At 39.6% G+C, this 20,906-nt stretch overlaps 1 protein-coding gene across 1 annotated transcript in view; it reads left to right on the top strand.

Annotated features, from left to right (window-relative positions):
• LOC138076171 (phospholipid-transporting ATPase ABCA3-like) overlaps positions 1–5,695 on the top strand; it is a 253,186-nt gene extending 247,491 nt beyond the window's left edge. The window contains exons 31-32 of the mRNA XM_068968392.1: positions 5,123–5,196; positions 5,576–5,695. Of these exons, the coding sequence (XP_068824493.1) occupies positions 5,123–5,196; positions 5,576–5,695 (194 nt within the window). The remainder of the gene's footprint in view (positions 1–5,122; positions 5,197–5,575) is intronic.
• The last annotated feature ends 15,211 nt before the right edge of the window (positions 5,696–20,906 follow it).

Raw genomic sequence — 20,906 nt, 5'->3', positions numbered from 1 at the left:
ACTATGAAGAAGGCTGAGTGCCGAAGAATTGATGCTTTTGAACTGTGGTGTTGGAGAAGACTCTTGAGAGTCCCTTGGACTGCAAGGAGATCCAACCAGTCCATTCTGAAGGAGATCAGCCCTGGGATTTCTTTGGAAGGAATGATGCTAGAGCTGAAACTCCAGTACTTTGGCCACCTCATGTGAAGAGTTGACTCATTGGAAAAGACTCTGATGCTGGGAGGGATTGGGCGCAGGAGGAGAAGGGGACAACCGAGGATGAGATGGCTGGATGGCATCGCGGACTCAATGGACGTGAGTCTGAGTGAACTCTGGGAGTTGGTGATGGACAGGGAGGGCTGGCATGCTGCGATTCATGGGGCCGCAAAGAGTCGGACACAACTGAGTGACTGAACTGAACTGAACTGATACACCCATACAAAATTAAAAGTTTTTTAAAATGTCCAGTTTTCAACAAAAACTTATGAGACATGCAAAAAACAAAATGTGACCCATACCGGGGAAAGGAGGTGGCAGGAAGCTAGCAATGAAATCCGAAAGCAACCAGATTTCAGTCTTAAGAAAGACTACAAAGCTATAGAAAATATATTCAATAGGCAAAGTTAATGCTTCAGGAAGTAAAGGAAGATATACTGAAAAATCTCAACAAATAAAAGATATCACCAAAAATTATTTTTAATGAACCAAAAGCATATTCTGCTATGGAAAAGTACAATAACTAAAATGAAAATTTTGCCAGTAGAGATCAACAACAGATTTGAACTAGCAGAATTAGCAAAATTGAAGATAGATCAATAGAGATAATGTGATCCAAAGAACAAAAGAAAAAAGTAAGAAGAAAATTAACAGGGCCTCAAAAACCCGTAGGAAAGGGCAAAAGATATATTCCAAAAACTAGCCCCTGAAGACTTGTCAAATTTAATGAAAAACATTAATGTCTAGATCTGAGATGTTCAATAGATATAAATATAAAGAGATAAATACCCAGAGAACTACACACAGAAACATCAGGGTAAAAAATGCTAGAAGCCAAAGGGAAGAATCTTGAAACCAATAAAATAACTTTGCATGAAATAAAAGAGAAAATCAAAAATTAGCAAAAAGTGACATCAGGGAAGATGACAGAGTAGAAAGCTCCAAGAATATATCTCTTCACCTAGACAATAATTATTTTGACAGAAATTGTTGACGTAATTATTCTGGAACTCTAAAGTCTATTTGAAAATTTGCAGGTTCTAGGGGAAGTATGACCCTAGAAATTAATTGTGATTAATTTCAATCACTTCAATACAGTGCAGTACTTGTTACCCATCTTCTAATTCCCAGCCCCATGAAAGGTATCCAAACCAGCGTTCCTATAGTAGCTTGAAGAGTAATAGTAGGCAATAAGGACCTTGCCTTCCAAATATCAAGGCTCTGTATTCTGATTACAGATTAATCCTTTGAACCAAGGACCTAAAGACACAAAGGCAGGTCACCATTAATGCAACCACCATCAGCTTAAAGAGCGTGCAGAGAGTTTAAAGAGAAAGTACTTTTTTTCATTTTTCCCTTTCCTGCCTTTCAGAAGTGAGACATGTAGGGATTATGATATTCAAAACTCACAATATATGCAAAAAAAATTAGAAAGTCACTGCATATGCCAGAGAAAGATGTAGGCACAAAAAAAAATACATCTGAGGAGATCTCACACTTAAAACTCAAGCTTATCTCCAACACAGAGATATCCTCCAACAATTTTAAGCTTTTTTAAACAGCAAACACTGGAGAAAAGGGAGAATTTGATTCCCAGAGTTATCGTATTTTAAGATTCCAGTGTTCACTTTCACATGAAAAAATCGCAAAACAAAGTAATAGGAAAGTTTGGCCCACTCAAAAGAAAAAATAATCAAAAGAAACCATCTCTGAAGAAGAACAGATGGAAGGCTTACTAGACAAGGACTCAAACAAGTGTCTTGAAAATGCTCAAAGAGCTAAAGGAAGACATTGACAAATTTAAGAAGACAGTGTATGAGTGAAATTGGAAACTCAATAAAAAAAGATAGAAAGTATTAAAAGGAGCCAAAAGAAATTCTGAGATGAAAAGTACAATTACTGAAAAGAATAATACACTACATGGATTCAAAGGCATATTTGAACATAGAGAAAAATGAGCAAGCTTGAAGATAGCACAATTGAAATTGTCAAGTGTGAGGAACAGAAAGAAAAAGGGTTTAAGAAAATTGAACAGAGCCTAACAGACCTGTTGAACAATACCAAGATCAACATATGCAGTTTGGGAGTCCCAGAGGAAAAGAGAGAGAAAGAAAAGGGTAAAAAGAACGCTTGAAGATACAATGGCTGAAAACTCAAATTTGATGTAAGCTTTGAATCTACAAACCTAAAACCATTGTTTCAAATAGGATAAACTCAGAAAGATCCACACCAAGATACATTACAACCAAATTGTCAACAGCCAAAAAGAGAGTTTTGTTTATACATCCATCAAAATGATTTAATAATCTTTGCCCTTTTTTCTATTAGTGTGGTGAATTACATTGGTTGAGTTTTTAATGTAATCTAACATTGTATTCCTGGAGTAATTCTCACTTGGTTGTAATGTATTCCCTTTTTTATGTAATGTTTGATTCAATTTACTATATTTGCTAAGTGTATTTTCTCCTATGCTTAGAAGCTATGCTATAATTATATGCTATAATTTTCTTTTCTTGTAAGTTGTGATGTCTAATTTTAGCACCACTGTGAAGGATACTCTCTTTTTCTACTTCTAAGGTACACAGTAAGAATGAGTTCATATGTTCACTAAAAAATATGTACAAGACTGTTTATTAATGCACTACATATAATGGCTAAAACTATATATAATGGCTAAAACTTCCATTCATCAATGGAATGGATAAATAAATTATGGCATATTCATAATATGATGGAATATGATTCAGTCTACTGAAGTGGAATACTGTACATATACATTGGAATAGTATTCATCAGTGAGAATGCACAAACTACAACTACATAGCATACAACCCAAACACAATATGGAAAGAGAAAGAAAGCCAAACACAAAAGATGCAATGAACTTTGTGAAAATTCATTGAGTGGTATAATTATGATTTGTTTACTTTTTTAATCAGAGGAAAATTGCTTTACAATGTTGCATTGGTTTCTGCTGTACAACAATGCAAATCAGTCATTACTGTATATGTATATCACCTCCCTCTTGAGCCTCCCTCCACACCCCCATCTCACCCCTTTGGGTCATAACAGAGGGCCAGGCTGGGCTCCCTTGTGTTATACAGCAACTTCTCACCAGATATCTCTTTTACGCGCGGTACTATATATATGTCAATACTACTTTGTCCATCCATCCCAGTCTTTCCTTCCCCCCACTGTGTCCACAGTCTGTTCTCTATATCTCCATCTCCATTCTTTCTCTGCAAATAGGTTCATTGATACCATTTTTCTAGATTCCACATATATGCATTAATATACAGTACTTATTTTTCTCTTTGTGACTTACTTCACTCTGTATAACAGGCTCTACATTCATCTACCTCCCTAGAACTGATTCAAATTCATTCCCTTTAGAGCTGAGTAATATTCCATTGTATATACATATACCACATCTTCTTTATGCATTTATCTGTTGATGGACATCTAGGATGTTTCCATGTCTAGCTATTGTAAATAGTGCTGCTATGAATATTATTTACATGTGTTTTTTTCAATTATGGTTTTATTTGTTTGCTGTATGTGTGATACTTCAGAATTTTCTTTAAAAATAAACAAAGCAAATTTGAAAAAAAGCAAACAAAATGTTCAGATACAAAAATTATACTTACTGAAATTAAAACCAAATGATCAGTTTTGAATTTTCCCAAATTTCTAACCAAAATGGAAGAAATAGAATGATACAAGCAAAAACTCATGAAAACATTTTTAACAAAAACTAGGTGGCAGAGTATTTCTCCAAGAACCTAGAATACAAAGAGGCCAAAATCTCTGACAGCAATAAGACACATGTGCAATCAGCAGTTATGCTGCACACAGCCAAGGAAAGAGTTGATTTTGTTATTCCTAATAGCTAGGGAAACAGAAATTTATATTTCAGAGAGAGAAATTTTAAATATTGAAAAAACAATCAAAACAAGCAGGAAACATATGAAAAGGTATTAAGAATCATTCAGTTCAGTTCAGTTCAGTTCAGTGGCTCAGTCATGTCCAACTATTTGCGACCCCATGAATCGCAGCACACCAGGCCTCCCTGTCCATCACCAATTCCCGGAGTTCACTCAGACTCACGTCCATCGAGTCAGTGATGCCATCCAGCCATCTCATCCTCGGTCGTCCCCTTCTCCTCCTGCCCTCAATCCCTCCCAGCATCAGAGTCTTTTCCTATGAGTCAACTCTTCGCATGAGGTGGCCAAAGTACTGGAGTTTCAGCTTCAGCATCATTCCTACCAAAGAAATCCCAGGGCTGATCTCCTTCAGAATGGACTGGTTGGATCTCCTTGCAGTCCAAGGGACTCTGAAGAGCCTTCAACACCACAATTCAAAAGCATCAATTCTTCAGCGCTCAGCCTTCTTCACAGTCCAACTCTCACATCCATACATGACCACAGGAAAAACCATAGCCTTGACTAGACAGACCTTAGTCGGTAAAGTAATGTCTCTGCTTTTGAATATGCTATCTAGGTTGGTCATAACTTTTCTTCCAAGGAGTAAGCGTCTTTTAATTTCATGGCTGCAGTCACCATCTGCAGTGATTTTGGAGCCCCAAAAAATAAAGTCTGACACTGTTTCCAGTGTTTCCCCATCTATTTCCCATGAAGTGATGGGACCGGATGCCATGATCTTTAGAGTTCATGTAATTCCACTTTGGCAAAGAGCATGTGAGTTATTTTTTCCATGTCTAAAAGTGACAATAAGACCATATTTCATGTGGAAGTAAATCTATTGAAATACTTAACAAAGTCATATGTAGTAAAAATGGAATTATGTCATCTTTGTTTTAAATGCATATATTATTTCTCTTGGTGGGATAACTGGAAAGGGAATTATTGGGGAATTTTGTAAACAGGGCCCTCTCTATTACTCACCTGTCAAATCTTTCCTTTCTTAGGTAACATCATAAACCAGGATTATCAAGGAATTATTGGCTACTACATTCCCAGCAAGGGAATTTGTTGGGGAAAGGTGATTGTTGAAATCATACATTTCTAACATTATGTGTTAATGGAGACCGATGGGAAGCTCAGAGATTCAAGCATGTGGGATGGGAACATGATATTTGCAGAGGAGAACTTTTTAAGTTACTTTCCAAAGGCCCCTGTAGTTTGATTGATACTTCTGACCCTAACCTCTAATATTCCATACCTATCAAGAGAATAGAAATAAAGAACTGTCTCCTCTTCTCTATTTTTCAACCACCTTTTCCTTCTTCTAACTTCCCCTTTCCATATCTTTTTATTCCTAAGCATAAACCTGGCAGGAATTGGGAAGTGATTGGGTGGGGGAAAATGTTCATCTGAGGATACAGCAATGGTAACACCATGATTTTTTTTTTCTGTTAAAGGTGTTTCATATTATGGAGGAAGCTAAAACACTATTCAATCTAGTAGACTATTTCATCAGTCAGATAACATTGGAGCAAATCTTCCTGACTTTTGCTAATATTGATAAGGTCAAGAAATAAAGCTGCTATGAGATTCATTTCTGATGCCAAAAGCTCAGTTTCTCTGTAAACCAGTGCCAAATTGAACCTTGGAGACAGAGTTTTGGGTGAAGTAGAAAAGGATAGTTTTATTGCCTTGCCAGGTAAAGGGGACCACAGTAGACTAATGCTCTCAAATGTCCCAACTTGAAGAAGATAATAAGTTTTATAGTAATTGTTCAAGGAGGGTATGATCTGTACATGGACAGTCTTCTGATGGATTAGTGGTAAGGTAAGTAGGAGTCAGCATCATCAACCTTCGGCTCCAACTGGTCTGAGGTTCTACATGCTTGTGAGCAGCATACTGTCATTAACTGTTAACTTTTCCCACCTGGAGGAGGCAAAGATATCGTTGTGTGTACCCACTTATGGGGAAACAGGACCCTGCCCCAAGGCTATCCTTGACTGTTTCTCCCTGGTCTCACAAGCCCCCCTCTCTTCCCCAATTAACAACTGCTTGAATCTGCCTACTGGAACTCAAGGAAGGCCATGGAGGCTGAATGAAGGCTGTTTCCTGTAATCAAAGAAATGGGGGACACACAAAATCTTTGTTCTTAGGAAACCCACAAGGCCTTGCTCAGCATCATTTTCCAACCAGTGACAATTATGCCTCTCTAGGCTGCTGCCTACAACTAGATATAGAAGCATCTCTCTCCCTCTCTGTCTTTCTCAATCTCACTCTCCCTCCCCTCCCCTCTCTCCTCTCCTCTTCTTTCTTTTTCTCCTCTCCTTCTCCTCCTTCTTCTCTCTCTTCTCCTTCTCATTCCCCTCTTCTTCTCTCTCTCTCTGTGTCTCTGTCTGTCTCTGTGTGTGTATGTCTCTATCACTCTGTGTATGTGTGTACACAATCTGAAACCCCAAAGAAGAAAGTTTGCAAACTTTGATGATTAGAGTAAGTGACCTCTTGTCAAGAACTGAACTGTGAAGGGTCTGAGATTTTACCCTACCTGTAAATTGTCAAGTTAGCTTACCACAGTTCCATGAATACTGGCAGAAGACACTGGAATCCTAGGTCAAGGACACAAGACTTGAGACTTCCCTGGTGGTACAGTGGATAAGAATATATCTGCCAATTCAGGGGACACAGGCTCAATCCCTGGTCCGGGAAGATTCCACATGCCGCAGAGCAGCTAAGCCTGTGTACCACAACTACTGATCCTGCACTCTAGAGCCTGCAAACCACTACTACTGAGCCTACATGCTGCAACGACTGAAGCCAGTGTGCCTAGAGCCTCTACTCCACAACAAGAGAAGCCACCACAATGAGAAGCCCTCACACTGCAACCAAGAGTAATCCCCACTCACCACAACTAGAGAAAGCCCACACATAGCAAGAAAGACCCTATGCAGTGTAAAAAAAAAAAAAAAAGACACTAGATTTTGCTACGCACAGCAGTAACAGTAGGCAGAGATCATATTTGTGTCAGGTCCCCAATCCTACCTTTTTATTCAGAGGGTTGTGTTACAGGAGAGGACCCCTGAGCTTCTGGAACTCAAATCTTCATAATGCTCTGGAAGTAAACATTTTATTACACTGAACATTAAGTAAACCTTTCCGCTGGTCCAGAGGGAGATGTTGTCTCTTGTCAAAAGCCATTTGCTCTATAATCATCCTTGCAAAAGCCTTGCAAAAAACATTCTTGCAAAACAAAAGGCAGTTAATACATTTTCTTGAAAATCATACAGAAACACAAAAGACCCATGAAAAATTGTCTCCCAATAATATCTCCCATCTTGACTTCTAGCATATTTCCCCTTGAGTATACTACCTCATCAGCTACTCTGGTTAATCTTAGATTTGGACCAAATTTATTTGGTTAAAATTTATTTAATTCACCTCATACAATTGTTAAGATCACTATCAGTAGAACTTTAAACAACATGATGAGGCTAACCTACAGTATTTGACTTTAACCATGCCTCCCAGATCTCAGAACCAACTAGCTGAACAAGTCCTATAAACCAATTTAGTTAACCTTAGAAAATCAAGTGGCTTTCTCGCATTTCTGTATTCACCATTTCACTTGTACTGAGGCACTGATTCATGAATAGCACAATGTAATAGTAATTACACTGACTCTCTGCTGGCCTGCAAAAAGAAAATCTGGAAAGTTCTACCACTCTAAACCACCTTGGTTGTGAGATTCTGATTTAACTGCCTTCCTAAATGCCTGCTCTCTTATAACCAACTCAAAGGAGCAAGGCAATGTTTTTTGAAGGGAAGCAAGCTGATGGCTCGATTTCATACAGTGATACAATTATGTGGGTACAATTGGTACCCCAGGAAAGTTTTTCAGTTATTCATGCCCCCCAGTGGGATCCATCTCAGTCAGACATCACACAGGTTCACAGTGCCTCAAACATATCCTTCTGGCCAGTTTATAAATATTAAGATTCTCAGTTTGGTATAAATAATTGAATCTAGCCTTTGCCTTTTGAGAGACTACTTGAGGAATATGAATGCAACCCATTCACTTGTCTATACCAACAACAGAAGACATTTAGCTGCCCCCAAGGAAAGATAGAACAATGGCTACAAAAGAAGGGATGGGTAAGATGTGGGTGTTAACAAGTGGAGCCATCCACTGGTATTTCCAGTAAGCTTATCATTAATGTTAAGGAGTTACTGTTGTTCAGTTTTTCAGTCATGTCCAACTCTTTGCGACCCCATGGACTGCAGCACGCCAGGCTTCCCTGTCCTTCACTATCTCCTGGAGTTTGCTCAAACTCATGTCCACTGAGTAAATGATGCCATCCAACCATCTCATCCTCTGTTATCTTCTTCTCATGCCCTCAGTCTTTCCCAGCATCAAGGTCTTTTCCAATGAGTCAGCTCTTTGCATCAGGCAGCCAAAGAATTGGAGCTGCACCTTCAGCATCAGCCCTTCCAATGAATATTCAGGGTTGATTACCTGAATATTGACTGCTTTAATCTCCTTGCTGCCCTAGGGACTCTCAAGAGTTTCTCTAGCACCATAATTCAAAAGCATCAGTTCTTCAGTGCTCTAGCCTTCTTTACGGTCCAGCTCTCACATCCATACATGACTACAGAAAAAAAACCATATCTTTAACTATATGGACCTTTGTTGGCAAAGTGATATCTCTGCTTTTTACTATTCTGTCCAAGTTAGTCATAGCTTTCTTCCAAGGAGCAAGCGTCTTTTAATCTCATAGTTGCAGTCACCATCTGCAGTGATTTTGGAGCCCAAGAAAATAAAGTATGTCACTGTTTCCATTGTTTCCCCATCTATTTGCCATGAAGTGATGGGACTGGATGCCATGATCTTGGTTTTTTGAATGCTGACTTTTAAGTCAGCTTTTCACTCTCCTCTTTCACCCTCATCAAGAGGTTCTTTAGTTCCTCTTTGTGCCATAAGGGTGGTGTCAGCTACATATCTAAAGTTATTGATATTTCTCCCAGAAATCCTGATTCCAGCTTGTGCTTCCTGGAAAAAATCTACCTGGCATTTCATGTGATGTACTCTGCATATAAGTTAAATAGGCAGGGTGACAATATACAGCCTTCACATACTCCTTTCCCAATTTGGAACCAGTCTGTTATTCCATGTCTGGTTCTAACTGTTGCTTCTTGACCTGCATACAGGTTTTGCAGGAGGCAGGTAAGGTGGTCTGGTAGTCCCATCTCTTTAAGAATTTTCCATAGTTTATTGTGATCCACACATTCAAAGGCTTTAGTGTAGTCAGTGAAGCAGATGTTTTTTCTGGAATTCTCTTGTCTTCTCTATGATCCAACAACTGTTGGCAATTTCATCTCTGGTTCCTCTGCCTTTTCTAAATCCAGCTTATACATCTGAAGTTCTCAGTTCACAGCTTCCTAGCTTGAAGGATTTTGAGAATTACTTTGCTAGCATGTGAAATGAGCACATTTGTGCAGTGGTTTAAACTTTCTTTGGCATTGCCCTTCTTTAGGATTTAAATGAAAACTTATCTTTTCCAGTCCTGTAGTCACTGCTGAGTTTTCCAAATTTGCTGGCATATTGAGTGCAGCACTTTAATAGCATCATCATTTAGGGCTCAAAATAACTCAGCTGGAGTTCCATCACCTCCACTAGCTTTGTTCATGGTAGTACTTCCTAAGGCCCACCTGACTTCACACTCCAGGATGTCTGGCTCTTGGTTAGTGACCATCATGGTTATCTGGGTCATTAAGACTTCTTTATACAATTCTTCTGTGTATTCCTACGGTTTTTCCAGTAGTCATGTATGGATGAGAGAGTTTGACTATAAAGAAAGCTGAGAGCCGAAGAATTGATGCTTCTGAACTCTGGTGTTGGAGAAGACTCTTGAGAGTCCCTTGGACTGCAAGGAGATCAAACCAGTCAACCCTAAAGGAAATCAGTCCTGAATATTTATTGGAAGGACTGATGCTGAAGCTCCAATACTTTGGCCACCTGATGAGAAGAACTGACTCATTGGAAAAGACTCTGATGCTTGGAAAGATTGAAGGCAGGAAGAGAAGGGGATGACAGAGCATGTGATGATTGGATGGCATCATCAACTCAATGGACGTGAGTCTGAGCAATCTCCGGGACTTGTTGATAGACAGGGAAGCCTGGCTTGCTGCAGTCCATGGGGTCGCAAAGAGTCAGACATGACTGAACTGAACTCTGTATTCCTACCACTATTCTTGCCTTGTTAAGGAGAATGGTGATTAAATTGTGATCAGAACCATCTGATAAAAGGTGGAAGACTTTTAAAAGATGATAGCCAAGTTTAGTATGCATGGAACAGTTTGGGAGAATTGCATCATAGCATTTTCCTTCACAAGGCATATTCCACCAGTGGTTCTGAATGACAAAAGATCATTAATGTCCTCCTTTCCCTCAGACTCTCCAGGGTCTAAGATGTTCCTTTCCCAAGGTTCCTGGCTCTTGGTCTCCCACAACTACCACAAAGTTGGTGTGTGTCATTCCAGTAACTATAACTTCACCTTCATTTCATTCATCTCCTATTCACAGTCAGACCTCTCATTTGGAAGGGACAGGTACAAGAAGGACAAGTTTCAAAATAAGACTTAAAAGAGAGGCCTAAAGAGACTTGAAGATTAAATGTAATATGCTATTCTGGTTGGGATCCTGGAACAGAAAAACATTAGGTAAACACTTAGGAAATCTGAACAAAATATGAACTTTAGCTAATGCAACAACATTGGTTCACTAATTGTGAAAAAGGTACCACACTACTGTAACATGTTAATGATAGAGGAAATTGGATATGAAGTGTATGAGAACTCTTTTTACTATTTTTCTTATTTTTCTATGAAACTATAACTATTCTTTAAAAGAGGTTTTTATTTGATGGATCATAGACCTAAGTATGGAGAAGGCAATGGCACCCCACTCCAGTACTCTTGCCTGGAAAATCCTATGGACGGAGGAGCCTGGTAGGTTGCAGTCCATGGGGTCGCTAAGAGTCAGACACGACTGAGCAATTTGACTTTCACCTTTCACCTTTCACTTTCATGCACTGGAGAAGGAAATGGCAACCCGCTCCAGTGTTCTTACCTGGAGAATCCCAGGGACAGGGGAGCCTGGTGGGCTGCTTGTCTGTGGAGTCGCACAGAGTCGGATACGACTGAAGTGACTTAGCAGACCTAAGTATAAAACCCAAAACTGTAAAACGTGCAGAGAAAACGGGAAATTTTTTACGGCCTTGTCTTAGTCAAAGATTTCTTGGCTATGACAAAAAACCATAACCCATGAAAGAAAAAAACTGATAAATTGGACTTCAACAAAATTAAATTTTATGCTATTAATAAACATTGTTAAGGAAATGAAAATACAAGCCACAAACTGGCAGAAAATATTTGCACTGGGTGAAATTATATCCAACAAGGTGTTTGTATCTAGTATGCTATGGTCTGAATGTGTTCACCCAAAATTTGTCTGCTGAAGCCTATCAAAGGTGAGATGTTAGGCAGATGGGCATTCGGGAAGTGATTAGATCATGAGGGTGAGGACTTCATGAATGGGATAAGCGTTCTTACCAAAGAGACTCCAGACTTCCCTGGTGATAAGTGTATAAGTACTATGGATAAGGGGTAAGTGGATATCCACCTGCAAATGCAGGCAACACAGGTCTGATCCCTGGTCCAGGGAGATTCTACATACCACAGGGCCACTAAGCCCATGAGCTACAACTACTGAATCCAGTTCTCTGGAGCCCTCAAGCGGCAACTCCTGAAGCCTGCGTGCCTAGAGCCTACGCTCTGCAACAAGAGAAGCCACCTCAATGAGAAGCCTGTGCAACACAACGAAGAGTAGCCCCCATTCACTGCAACTAGAGAAAGCCCACATGCAGCAACAAAGATGCAGCATAACCAAATAAATATTTTTAAGATATAAGAGACCTCACAGAGATCTCTTGCCCCTTTTATCAAGTGAGGACACAGAAAAACATACTAGCTATGAACTAGAAAGAGAGCCTTCATCCAACCATGCTAGCATTGTGATCTCAGACTCCAGCCTCCAGAATGATAAGCAATAAATTTATATGATTTATAGAATTTATATTATTTATTTATAAACTACCCAGTCCATGGTATTTCATTACAGCTTAAGATCTGAACAGACCAAAGAACATATACAAATGGCAGATAAGGGCAAGAAAAGTTGTTCAACATTGTTAGTCATTGGAAAAATGAAATCAGAACCACAATGAGATAACACTACCCTTCTATTATAAAGCTAAAATTAAAATAACTAACAATTATTGATGAAGATGTGGAACAACTGAAATATTCATACATTGTTGATGGAAATGTAAAATTATACAGCCACTTTGGAAAACAGCTTGACAGTTTCTTATAAAAGTAAACACACACTTGCTATATGTCTCCACAATTCTACTCCTAGGTTTTAACTCAAGAGAAACAAAACCTTATGTTCACACAAAAAAACAGATTAAATCTTTAAAGTGACTTTTTAATAACTGCCACAACCTGAAAACAATCCAAACATCCTTCAACTGGTTAATGAATGAAGAATCAGTACATACATTGAAACAATGGAATACTAGTCAGCAATTAAAAAAACAAAAGAACAATTGATACACTCAAAAAAATGGTTGACTCTTCAGTTCAGTTCAGTTCAGTTTAGTCGCTCAGTTGTGTCCGACTCTTTGCAACCCCATGAATTGCAGCCCGCCGGCCTCCCTCTCCATCACCAACCCCCAGAGTGCACTCAGACTCATGTCCATCGAGTCAGTGATGCCATCCAACCATCTCATCCTCTGTCATCCCCTTCTCCTCCTGCCCCCAATCCCTCCCAGCATCAGAGTCTTTTCCAATGAGTCAACTCTTCACATGAGGTGGCCAGAGTACTGGAGTTTCAGCTTTAGCATCAGTCGTTCCAGTGAACACCCAGGACTGATCTTTAGAATGGACTGGTTGGATCTCCTTGCAGTCCAAGGGACCCTCAAGAGTCTTCTCCAACATCACAGTTCAAACGCATCAATTCTTCGGCACTCAGCTTTCTTCACAGTCCAACTCTCACATCCATACATGACCACTGGAAAAACCATAGCCTTGACTAGACGGACCTTTGTTGGCAAGTAATAATGTCTCTGCTTTTCAATATACTATCTAGGTTGGTCATAACTTTCCTTCCCAGGAGTAAGCATCTTTTAATTTCATGGCTGCCATCACCATCTGCAGTGATTTTGGAGCCCCCCCAAAAAAAGTCTAACACTGTTTCCACTGTTTCCCCATCTATTTCCCATGAAGTGATGAGACCAGATCCCATGATCTTCGTTTTCTGAATGTTGAGCTTTAAGCCAACTTTTTCACTCTCCTCTTTCACTTTCATCAAGAAGCTTTTTAGTTCCTCTTCACTTTCTGCCGTAAGGATGGTGTTATCTGCATATCTGAGGTTATTGATATTTCTCCCGGCAATCTTCATTCCAGCTTGTGCTTCTTCTAGCCCAGCGTTTCTCATGACGTACTCTGCATATAAGTTAAATAAGCAGGGTGACAATATGCAAATATACAGCCTTGACGTACTTCACTACCTAACACCATACACAAAGATAAACTCAAAATGGATTAAAGACCTAAATGTAAGACCAGAAACTATTTTTTAACTCTTACAGGAAAACACAGGCAGGACACTCAATTACATAAATCAAAGTAAGATCTTCTGTGACCCACCTCCTAGAGTAATGGAAATAAAAACAAAAATAAACAAGTGGGACCCCATTAAACCTAAAAGCTTTTGCAGAGCAAAGGAAACTACAAACAAGGTGAAAAGACAGCCCTCAGAAAGGGAGAAAATAATAGCAAAGGAAAAAACTAACAATTAATTTCCAAAATATACAAGCAGCTCATACAACTCAATATCAGAAAAGCAAACAACTCAATCAGAAAGTGGGAACGGGACCTGAAGAGACATTTCTCCAAAGAAGACATACAAACGGCAAACAAGCACATGAAAAGATGCTCAACATCAGTCATTATTAGAGAAATGCAAATCAAAAGTACAATGAGATACCACTTCACATCAGTCAGAATGGCCATCATCAAGAAGTCTACAAACAATAAATGATGGAGAAGGTACAGAGAAAAGGGAACACTCTTGCATTGCTGGTGGGAATATAAACTGATGCAGCCACTATGGAAGACGGTATAGAGATTCCTTAAAATGGTAGGAATAAAACCACCATATGACCCATCAATCCCACTTCTAGGCATATACCCTAAGGAAACCAAAATTGAAAAAGACACACGTACCCCAGTGTTCATTGCAGCACTATTTACAATAATTAGAATATGGAAGCAACCTAAATATCCATCGACAGATGAATGGATAAAGAAGCTGTGGTACATATATACAATGGAATACTACTCAGCCATAAAAAAGGAATGCATCTGAATCCATTTTAATGAGATAAATGAAACGAGAGCCTATGATACAAGTGAAGCAAGTCAGAAAGAGAAATATAAATATCATATACTGACACATGTATATGGAATCTTAAACGATGGTGATGGTTTAGTTGCTAAGTCATGTCCTACTCTTGCAACCCCATGGACTGTAGCCTGCAAGGTTCCTCTGTCCATGGGATTTTCCAGGAAAGAATACTGGAGTGGGTTGCCATTTCCTTCTCCAGAGGATCTTCTGGACCCAGGAATTGAACCTGGGTCTCCTGCATTGCAGGCAGATTCTTTACCGACTGAGCTACAAGGGAAGCATGTTCCAAAAAGATGGCACTGATGAATCTATTTTCAGGGAAACAGTGGAGAAACAGACACAGAGAACAGACCTATGGACATGGTGAGAGAGGAGGAGGGAGAAGGGGAGATGTATGGAAACAGTAACATAGAAATTCACAATACCATATGTAAAATAGGTAGCCAATGGGAATTTGCTGTATGACTCAGGGAACTCAAACAGGGGCTCTGTGACAGGCTGAAGGATGGGATGGGGAGGGAGATGGGAGGGAGGTCAGGGAGGGAGGGGTGTATCAATGGCTGATTTTTGTTGATGTATGACAGAAAACCACAAAATTCTGTAAAGCAATTATCCTTCAATTAAAAATTTTTTTAATCTTTTAAAAAGTGCATTAAAAATCTAAACATGAGACAGGACACTATAAAATTCCTGGAGGAAAACATAGGCAGAACACACTCTGACATAAATCACAGCAATATCTTTTTTGATCCACCTTCCAGAGTAATGGAAATAAAAATAAACAAATAGGACCTACTCAAACTCAAAAGCTTTTGCGTAACGAAGAAAACAATAAACAAAATGAAAAAAACAACCCACAGATTGGGATAAAATATTTGCAAACAATGTGACTAACTAAGGATTAGTTTCCAAAATTTACCAACAGCTCATGAGGCTTAACAGCATCAAAACAAACAACCCAATCACAAAATGGCAGAAGATGTAAGTAGATACATCTCCAAAGAAGACCATGCAGATGGCCAAGAGGCATGTGAAAAGATGTTCAATGTTGCTAATTATTAGAGAAATGCAAATCAAAACTACAATGAGATATTACCTCACTCCAGTCATAATGGCTATCATCAAAAAATCCACAAACAATAAATACTGGAGAGGGTGTGGAGAAAAAGGAAACATCCTACACTGTTGCCAGAAATGTAAATTGGTACAGCTACTATGGAGAACAGTATGGAGCTACCATAGGACCCTGCAATCCCACTCTTGGGCATATATCTGGAGAAAAACATGATCTGAAAGGATTCATGCACCCCAATGTTTATTGCAGCACAGTATACAATAGCCAAGACATGGAAGCAACCTAAATATCCATCGACAGAGGGACAGATAAAGATATGGTGTATATATACAATGGAATATTACTAAACCACCAAAAAGAATGAAATAATGCCATTTGCAACAACTTGGATGGACCTAGAGATTGTCATACTTAATGACAGATAAGGAGATAAGGAGAAATATCATATGACATCCCTTAAATGTGGAATCTATAAAGAAATGATACAAATGAACTTACTTATAAAACATAAAGACTCACAGAGAACAAATTTATGGTTGCCAGAGGGAAGGATGGGGGAAAGGGATAGTTAGGGACTTTGGAATGGACGTGTACACACTGCTATATTTAAAATGGATAACCAAGAAGGACCTAATGAATAGCACATGGAACTCTGCTCAACATTATGTGGCAGCGTAGATGGGAGGGAAATTTCAGGGAGAATGGATATATGTATGGTTGAGTCTCTGCTGTTCATTTGAAACTGTGACAGTATTAATTTGCTATATCCCAATACAAAATTAAAAAAAAATTAAGTCTATTTTGCCTTAATATTAATAGAGCTGCCCCTGGTCTCTTTTGGTTATTGTTTGCATGGAGTATCTTTTTCCATTTCTTTCACTTTCAACCCATTGTATTTAAAGTCTAAAGTTAGTCTCTGGTAAGCAGCATATAGTTGAAATATGTTTTTATCAATTCATCTAATCTCTTTTGATTACATTTACATTTAAAGTACTTACTAACAAGGACTTACTTCTGTCATTTTGGCCTTTCTTTTCTATATGCCTTACAGCTTTATTTTGGTCTCTTATTTCCTATATTAATATTTTGTCTTTAGTTGAATTTTTTAGTAAAATCCTTAAATTCCTTTCTCTTTTCCATTTGTGTATATTCTACAGCTATTTTCTTTGTGGCCACCATTGGGACTACATTTAAATTGTAAAGTTAAAACATTCTAATTTGAATTTTTACTAGCTTATCAGAGTACATCATGAGAAATGGTGGGCTGGATGAAGCACAAATTGGAATCAAGATTTCTGGGAGAAATATCAATAACCTCAGATATGCAGATGACACCACCCTAAGGCAAAAAGCAAAGAGGAACTAAAGAGCTTCTTGATGAAGGTGAAAAGAGAGTAAAAAAGTTGACTTAAAATTTAACATTCAAAAAACAAGGATCATGGCATCCGGTCCCATCACTTCATGGCAAATAGATGGGAATAAAATAGAAACAGTGACAGACTTGATTTTATTGGGCTCTAAAATTACTGTGGATGGTGACTGCAGCCATGGAATTAAAAGATGCTTACTCCTTGGAAGAAAAGCTATGACAAACCTAGACAGTGTATTAAAAATCAGAGACATCACTTTGCCGACGATCCGTATAGTCAAAGCTATGATTTTTCCAGTAGTCATGTACAGATGTGAAAGTTAGACCACAAAGAAGGCTGAGCACTGAAGAATCGATGTTTTCAAACTGTGGTGCTAGAGAAGACCCTAGATTGAGTCCCTTGGACTGCAAGATCAAACCAGCCAATCCTAAAGGAAATCAACCCTGAATACTCAATGGAAGAACTGCTGCTGAAGCTGAAGCTCCAATACTTTGCAAAGACTCCTGATGCTAAAAGCTGACTCACTGTAAAAGACCCGGATGCTGGAAAAGCCTGAAAGTAAAAGAAGGGGGCAGCAGAGGATGAGATGGTTAAATAGCATCACTGACTCAATGAATATAAACGTGACCAAACTGTGGGAGATAGTGAAGGACAGGGGAGCCTGTCTGGCTGCAGTCCCGTGAGTCAGAGTCAGACATGACTTGGCAACTGCACAACAACAAATGATTAGTGGTGTTGAGCATTTTTCATTGTTTACTAAATAAATATGTATGCAAAGAGCCAAATCATTGGAAAAGACCTTGATGCTGGGAAACTGAGGGTAGGAGGAGATAGGGGCAACAGAGGATGAGATGGTTGGCTGGCATCACCAATTCAATGGACATGAAGTCAGGCAAACTCTGGGAGGTGGAGAGGGACAGGGAGGCCTGGCATGCTGCAGTCTATGGGGTCGAAAGAGTCAGACATGACCGAGCAACTGAACAACTAGCTTATCTTCAATAACATACAAAAACTTTACTCTTTGCACGTCTATCCCCACCACATTCAGTTGTTAATGTCCCCAAATAATATCCTTATATACTCTAAGTGAGAATTGGAGCTCATGGATCCAGCCTCTTCTTTCCCTATAATTATGTAATTAGCTGTAGGACTGTTTGGGAGCTGGAAAAAAGCTTGAGGTGGAAAATGCACACCACCAACCAATCTCACAAATACATGTTAACAATGGTATCCCATCTCTGCACACACACCCTTCCTCCACATATAAACAGCTGTCATTGAGGTAAGTCACAACATCATGTGGAAGTAGTAGATGTTTCCACAAGATGGCAGTCTTTCTTTGTACTGTAAAACTTAATAAGCAATATTGCAATGTTGCAAAATACTTAATAAACAGTATTTTATTACTTATGTAGCTGTTATCGTGACTTGTATTTCATACACTACCACATTTTGAACAGATTTTTTAATTTGGGTCACAATTATGGTTTGATGCATTGGTGGTGTTATAACTGAAGAAGGAAACATTCTAAATAGTAGCGTGTTCATGGACATGTGCATTTGTGTACCCCACCTACCCTCAACTGGATGATGAAGTTCCAGTGACTCTCAGGGGTGAAGTTAACTTGAGAGTAGTGATTAAGTACTGGAGACAGAGGTTTGTATATCATGTTAATCAATGTGAACTTTATCCTGAAAAACATGGGAAACCATTGAAAAATTTTAACCAGGTAGGTGTCTGGATCAGCAAAATGTTTCTCAAACTTTACTTCTTGTTAACACCTTCGTCATTTTTTCCATATGTCCATATCACCTATAGTTAATTTATTTAACGTTGTTTACATCAATCTTTTATTCTTTTATAAACATATGCCAAAAGGAAACTCATTATCAGCAGTGCTTGCCATAATATTCAAAATAATATATAACCATTAAAATAGAACAATGTTCATTTATGTACCTTTATTTTTTATTTCATTTGTTGGTTGTGCTGGGTCTGTTACTATGCATGCACTTTCTCTAGTTTCTACAATGAGGGTTGGTGGGGAGGGGAGGGGCGGGGGTAGCTACTCTCTAGTTGTACTGCAAGGCCTTCTCCTTGTAGTGGTTTCTCTTGCTGAGCACAGGCTCTAGGCACAGGGGCTTCAGTGGTTGCCATGTGCAGGCTCTAAAGCAGGATCACTAGCTGTGGCAGTGGCTTAGTTGCTCCACTGCATGTGGAATCTTCCTGGACCAGGGATCGAACCTGTGTCCTCTGCATTGGCAGGGGGCAGCTTCTTATCCACTGTACCACCAGGGAAGTCTTATGTACCAACTTTAAATCATCTCATGCACCACTATGTAAATCTACCACAGTTTTTGTGCCAGATTCTTTTTTGCGTTTTTAAAAAATATTTTTTGGCTGTACCTTTCACAGCTTACAGGCTCTCAGTTCCCAACCAGAGATCGAATATGGGCCACAGCAGCGACAATGTCATATCCTAAACACCAGGCAGCAGCGAACTCCTGCCATATTCTCAATTACCGGGTCTTAGGTGTCCCCTGTAATCTCCTATTACAGAGTTTTGAGTGTAGAGAAACTCAGACACAGGCTAGGGGTATTAGTTTCTCTACTCTGTAACGCCTTATGAAATTTTCACGTGCATACAAATCACCTCAGGATCTTCTAAAAACGCAGATTTTGATCCAGTAGGGGATCCGAAAATTCTTCACTCGTAACAAACTCCTAAATTATGTTAATATTAGTTTCCCAACCATGCAACGTAGCAAGGTACAGGACTATAAGTCCCTGAAGGGCAGGGATCGTGCCTTAATCTTCAGCATAGTGTCTGGCACAAACAACTTAGTTAATACTCGTGGAAAAGAGCACAGAATTTTCTTTCCCCATCAGTCACGTGAGGCTTTCCTGACAGCTCAGTTGGTAAAGATTCTGCCTGCAACGCAGGAGACCTCGGTTCCATTCCTGGGTTGGGAAGATCCCCTGGAGAAGGGAAAGGCTACCCACTCCAGTATTCTGCCCTGGAGAATTCCACGGACTAGTCCATGGGGTCGCAAAGAATTGGACTGAGCGACTTTCACGTTCTCTCCGCAGTCACGTGACTCTCCACATGCAAGCTTCCGCTTAGAAGTCTCTCTCTCAACCACTCACACCACTACCATTCAAAACATTTTAATTTTTCTAAAACAAAACTATAGTTCAGTTTTTATTTTCTAGATAACCCCAGCCTAGACTATTAACTCCAGGACAGCAGAGACCGTTGCACTGATTTTCTAAGCTTCCGTCTCACCCAGGTGTATCCCCGGCGTGGTCTGGCAGTTAGAGAAGCGAATTGATTGAACAAGGCCTGTGTCCTCATGGAGCTAATGACCCGAAGCCTAAGTCTCTGCAGAGAAGAGACTCTAAGAAGGGTCTGCTCTAACAAGAGCAGACAGAGGAAGGCCTTTTAAAGCCTCCGGCTTCTACGGACCGGGAAGTACTGCAGTTCAGATGGCTTAAGCCCAGACGCCGCGGGTGGAATCCGGGACACCCGACTCTTTCATTGGACAGTCCGGATCGGCAGGATCCAAAGTGGCGGCGGCGGGGGGGGGGGGGGCGCTGCGATGTGCTGTCACAGGAGTAGTCAGAAGATTACAGAGTGGATATCCAGGCCAAAAAGAGAACTAAAAAAGCGTTAACTTGAATAATCTTCTAAATACTCCCTTACGAAATTATAAGTCTCCGTATCCTATGTCTTGGAGGAATTGGACTGGCCCAACCTCCACGGAGCAGTAGAGCGCAGCCGGTCGTCTAGAGAGTCCTTCACGTAAGAGACGTGGGAAAG

This window comes from Capricornis sumatraensis, chromosome 3 (genome assembly GCF_032405125.1).
Source record: "Capricornis sumatraensis isolate serow.1 chromosome 3, serow.2, whole genome shotgun sequence".
Lineage (NCBI taxonomy): Eukaryota > Metazoa > Chordata > Mammalia > Artiodactyla > Bovidae > Capricornis > Capricornis sumatraensis.
The sequence above is the reverse complement of the archived record's forward strand: the minus strand, read 5'-3'. Positions and strand labels throughout refer to the sequence as shown.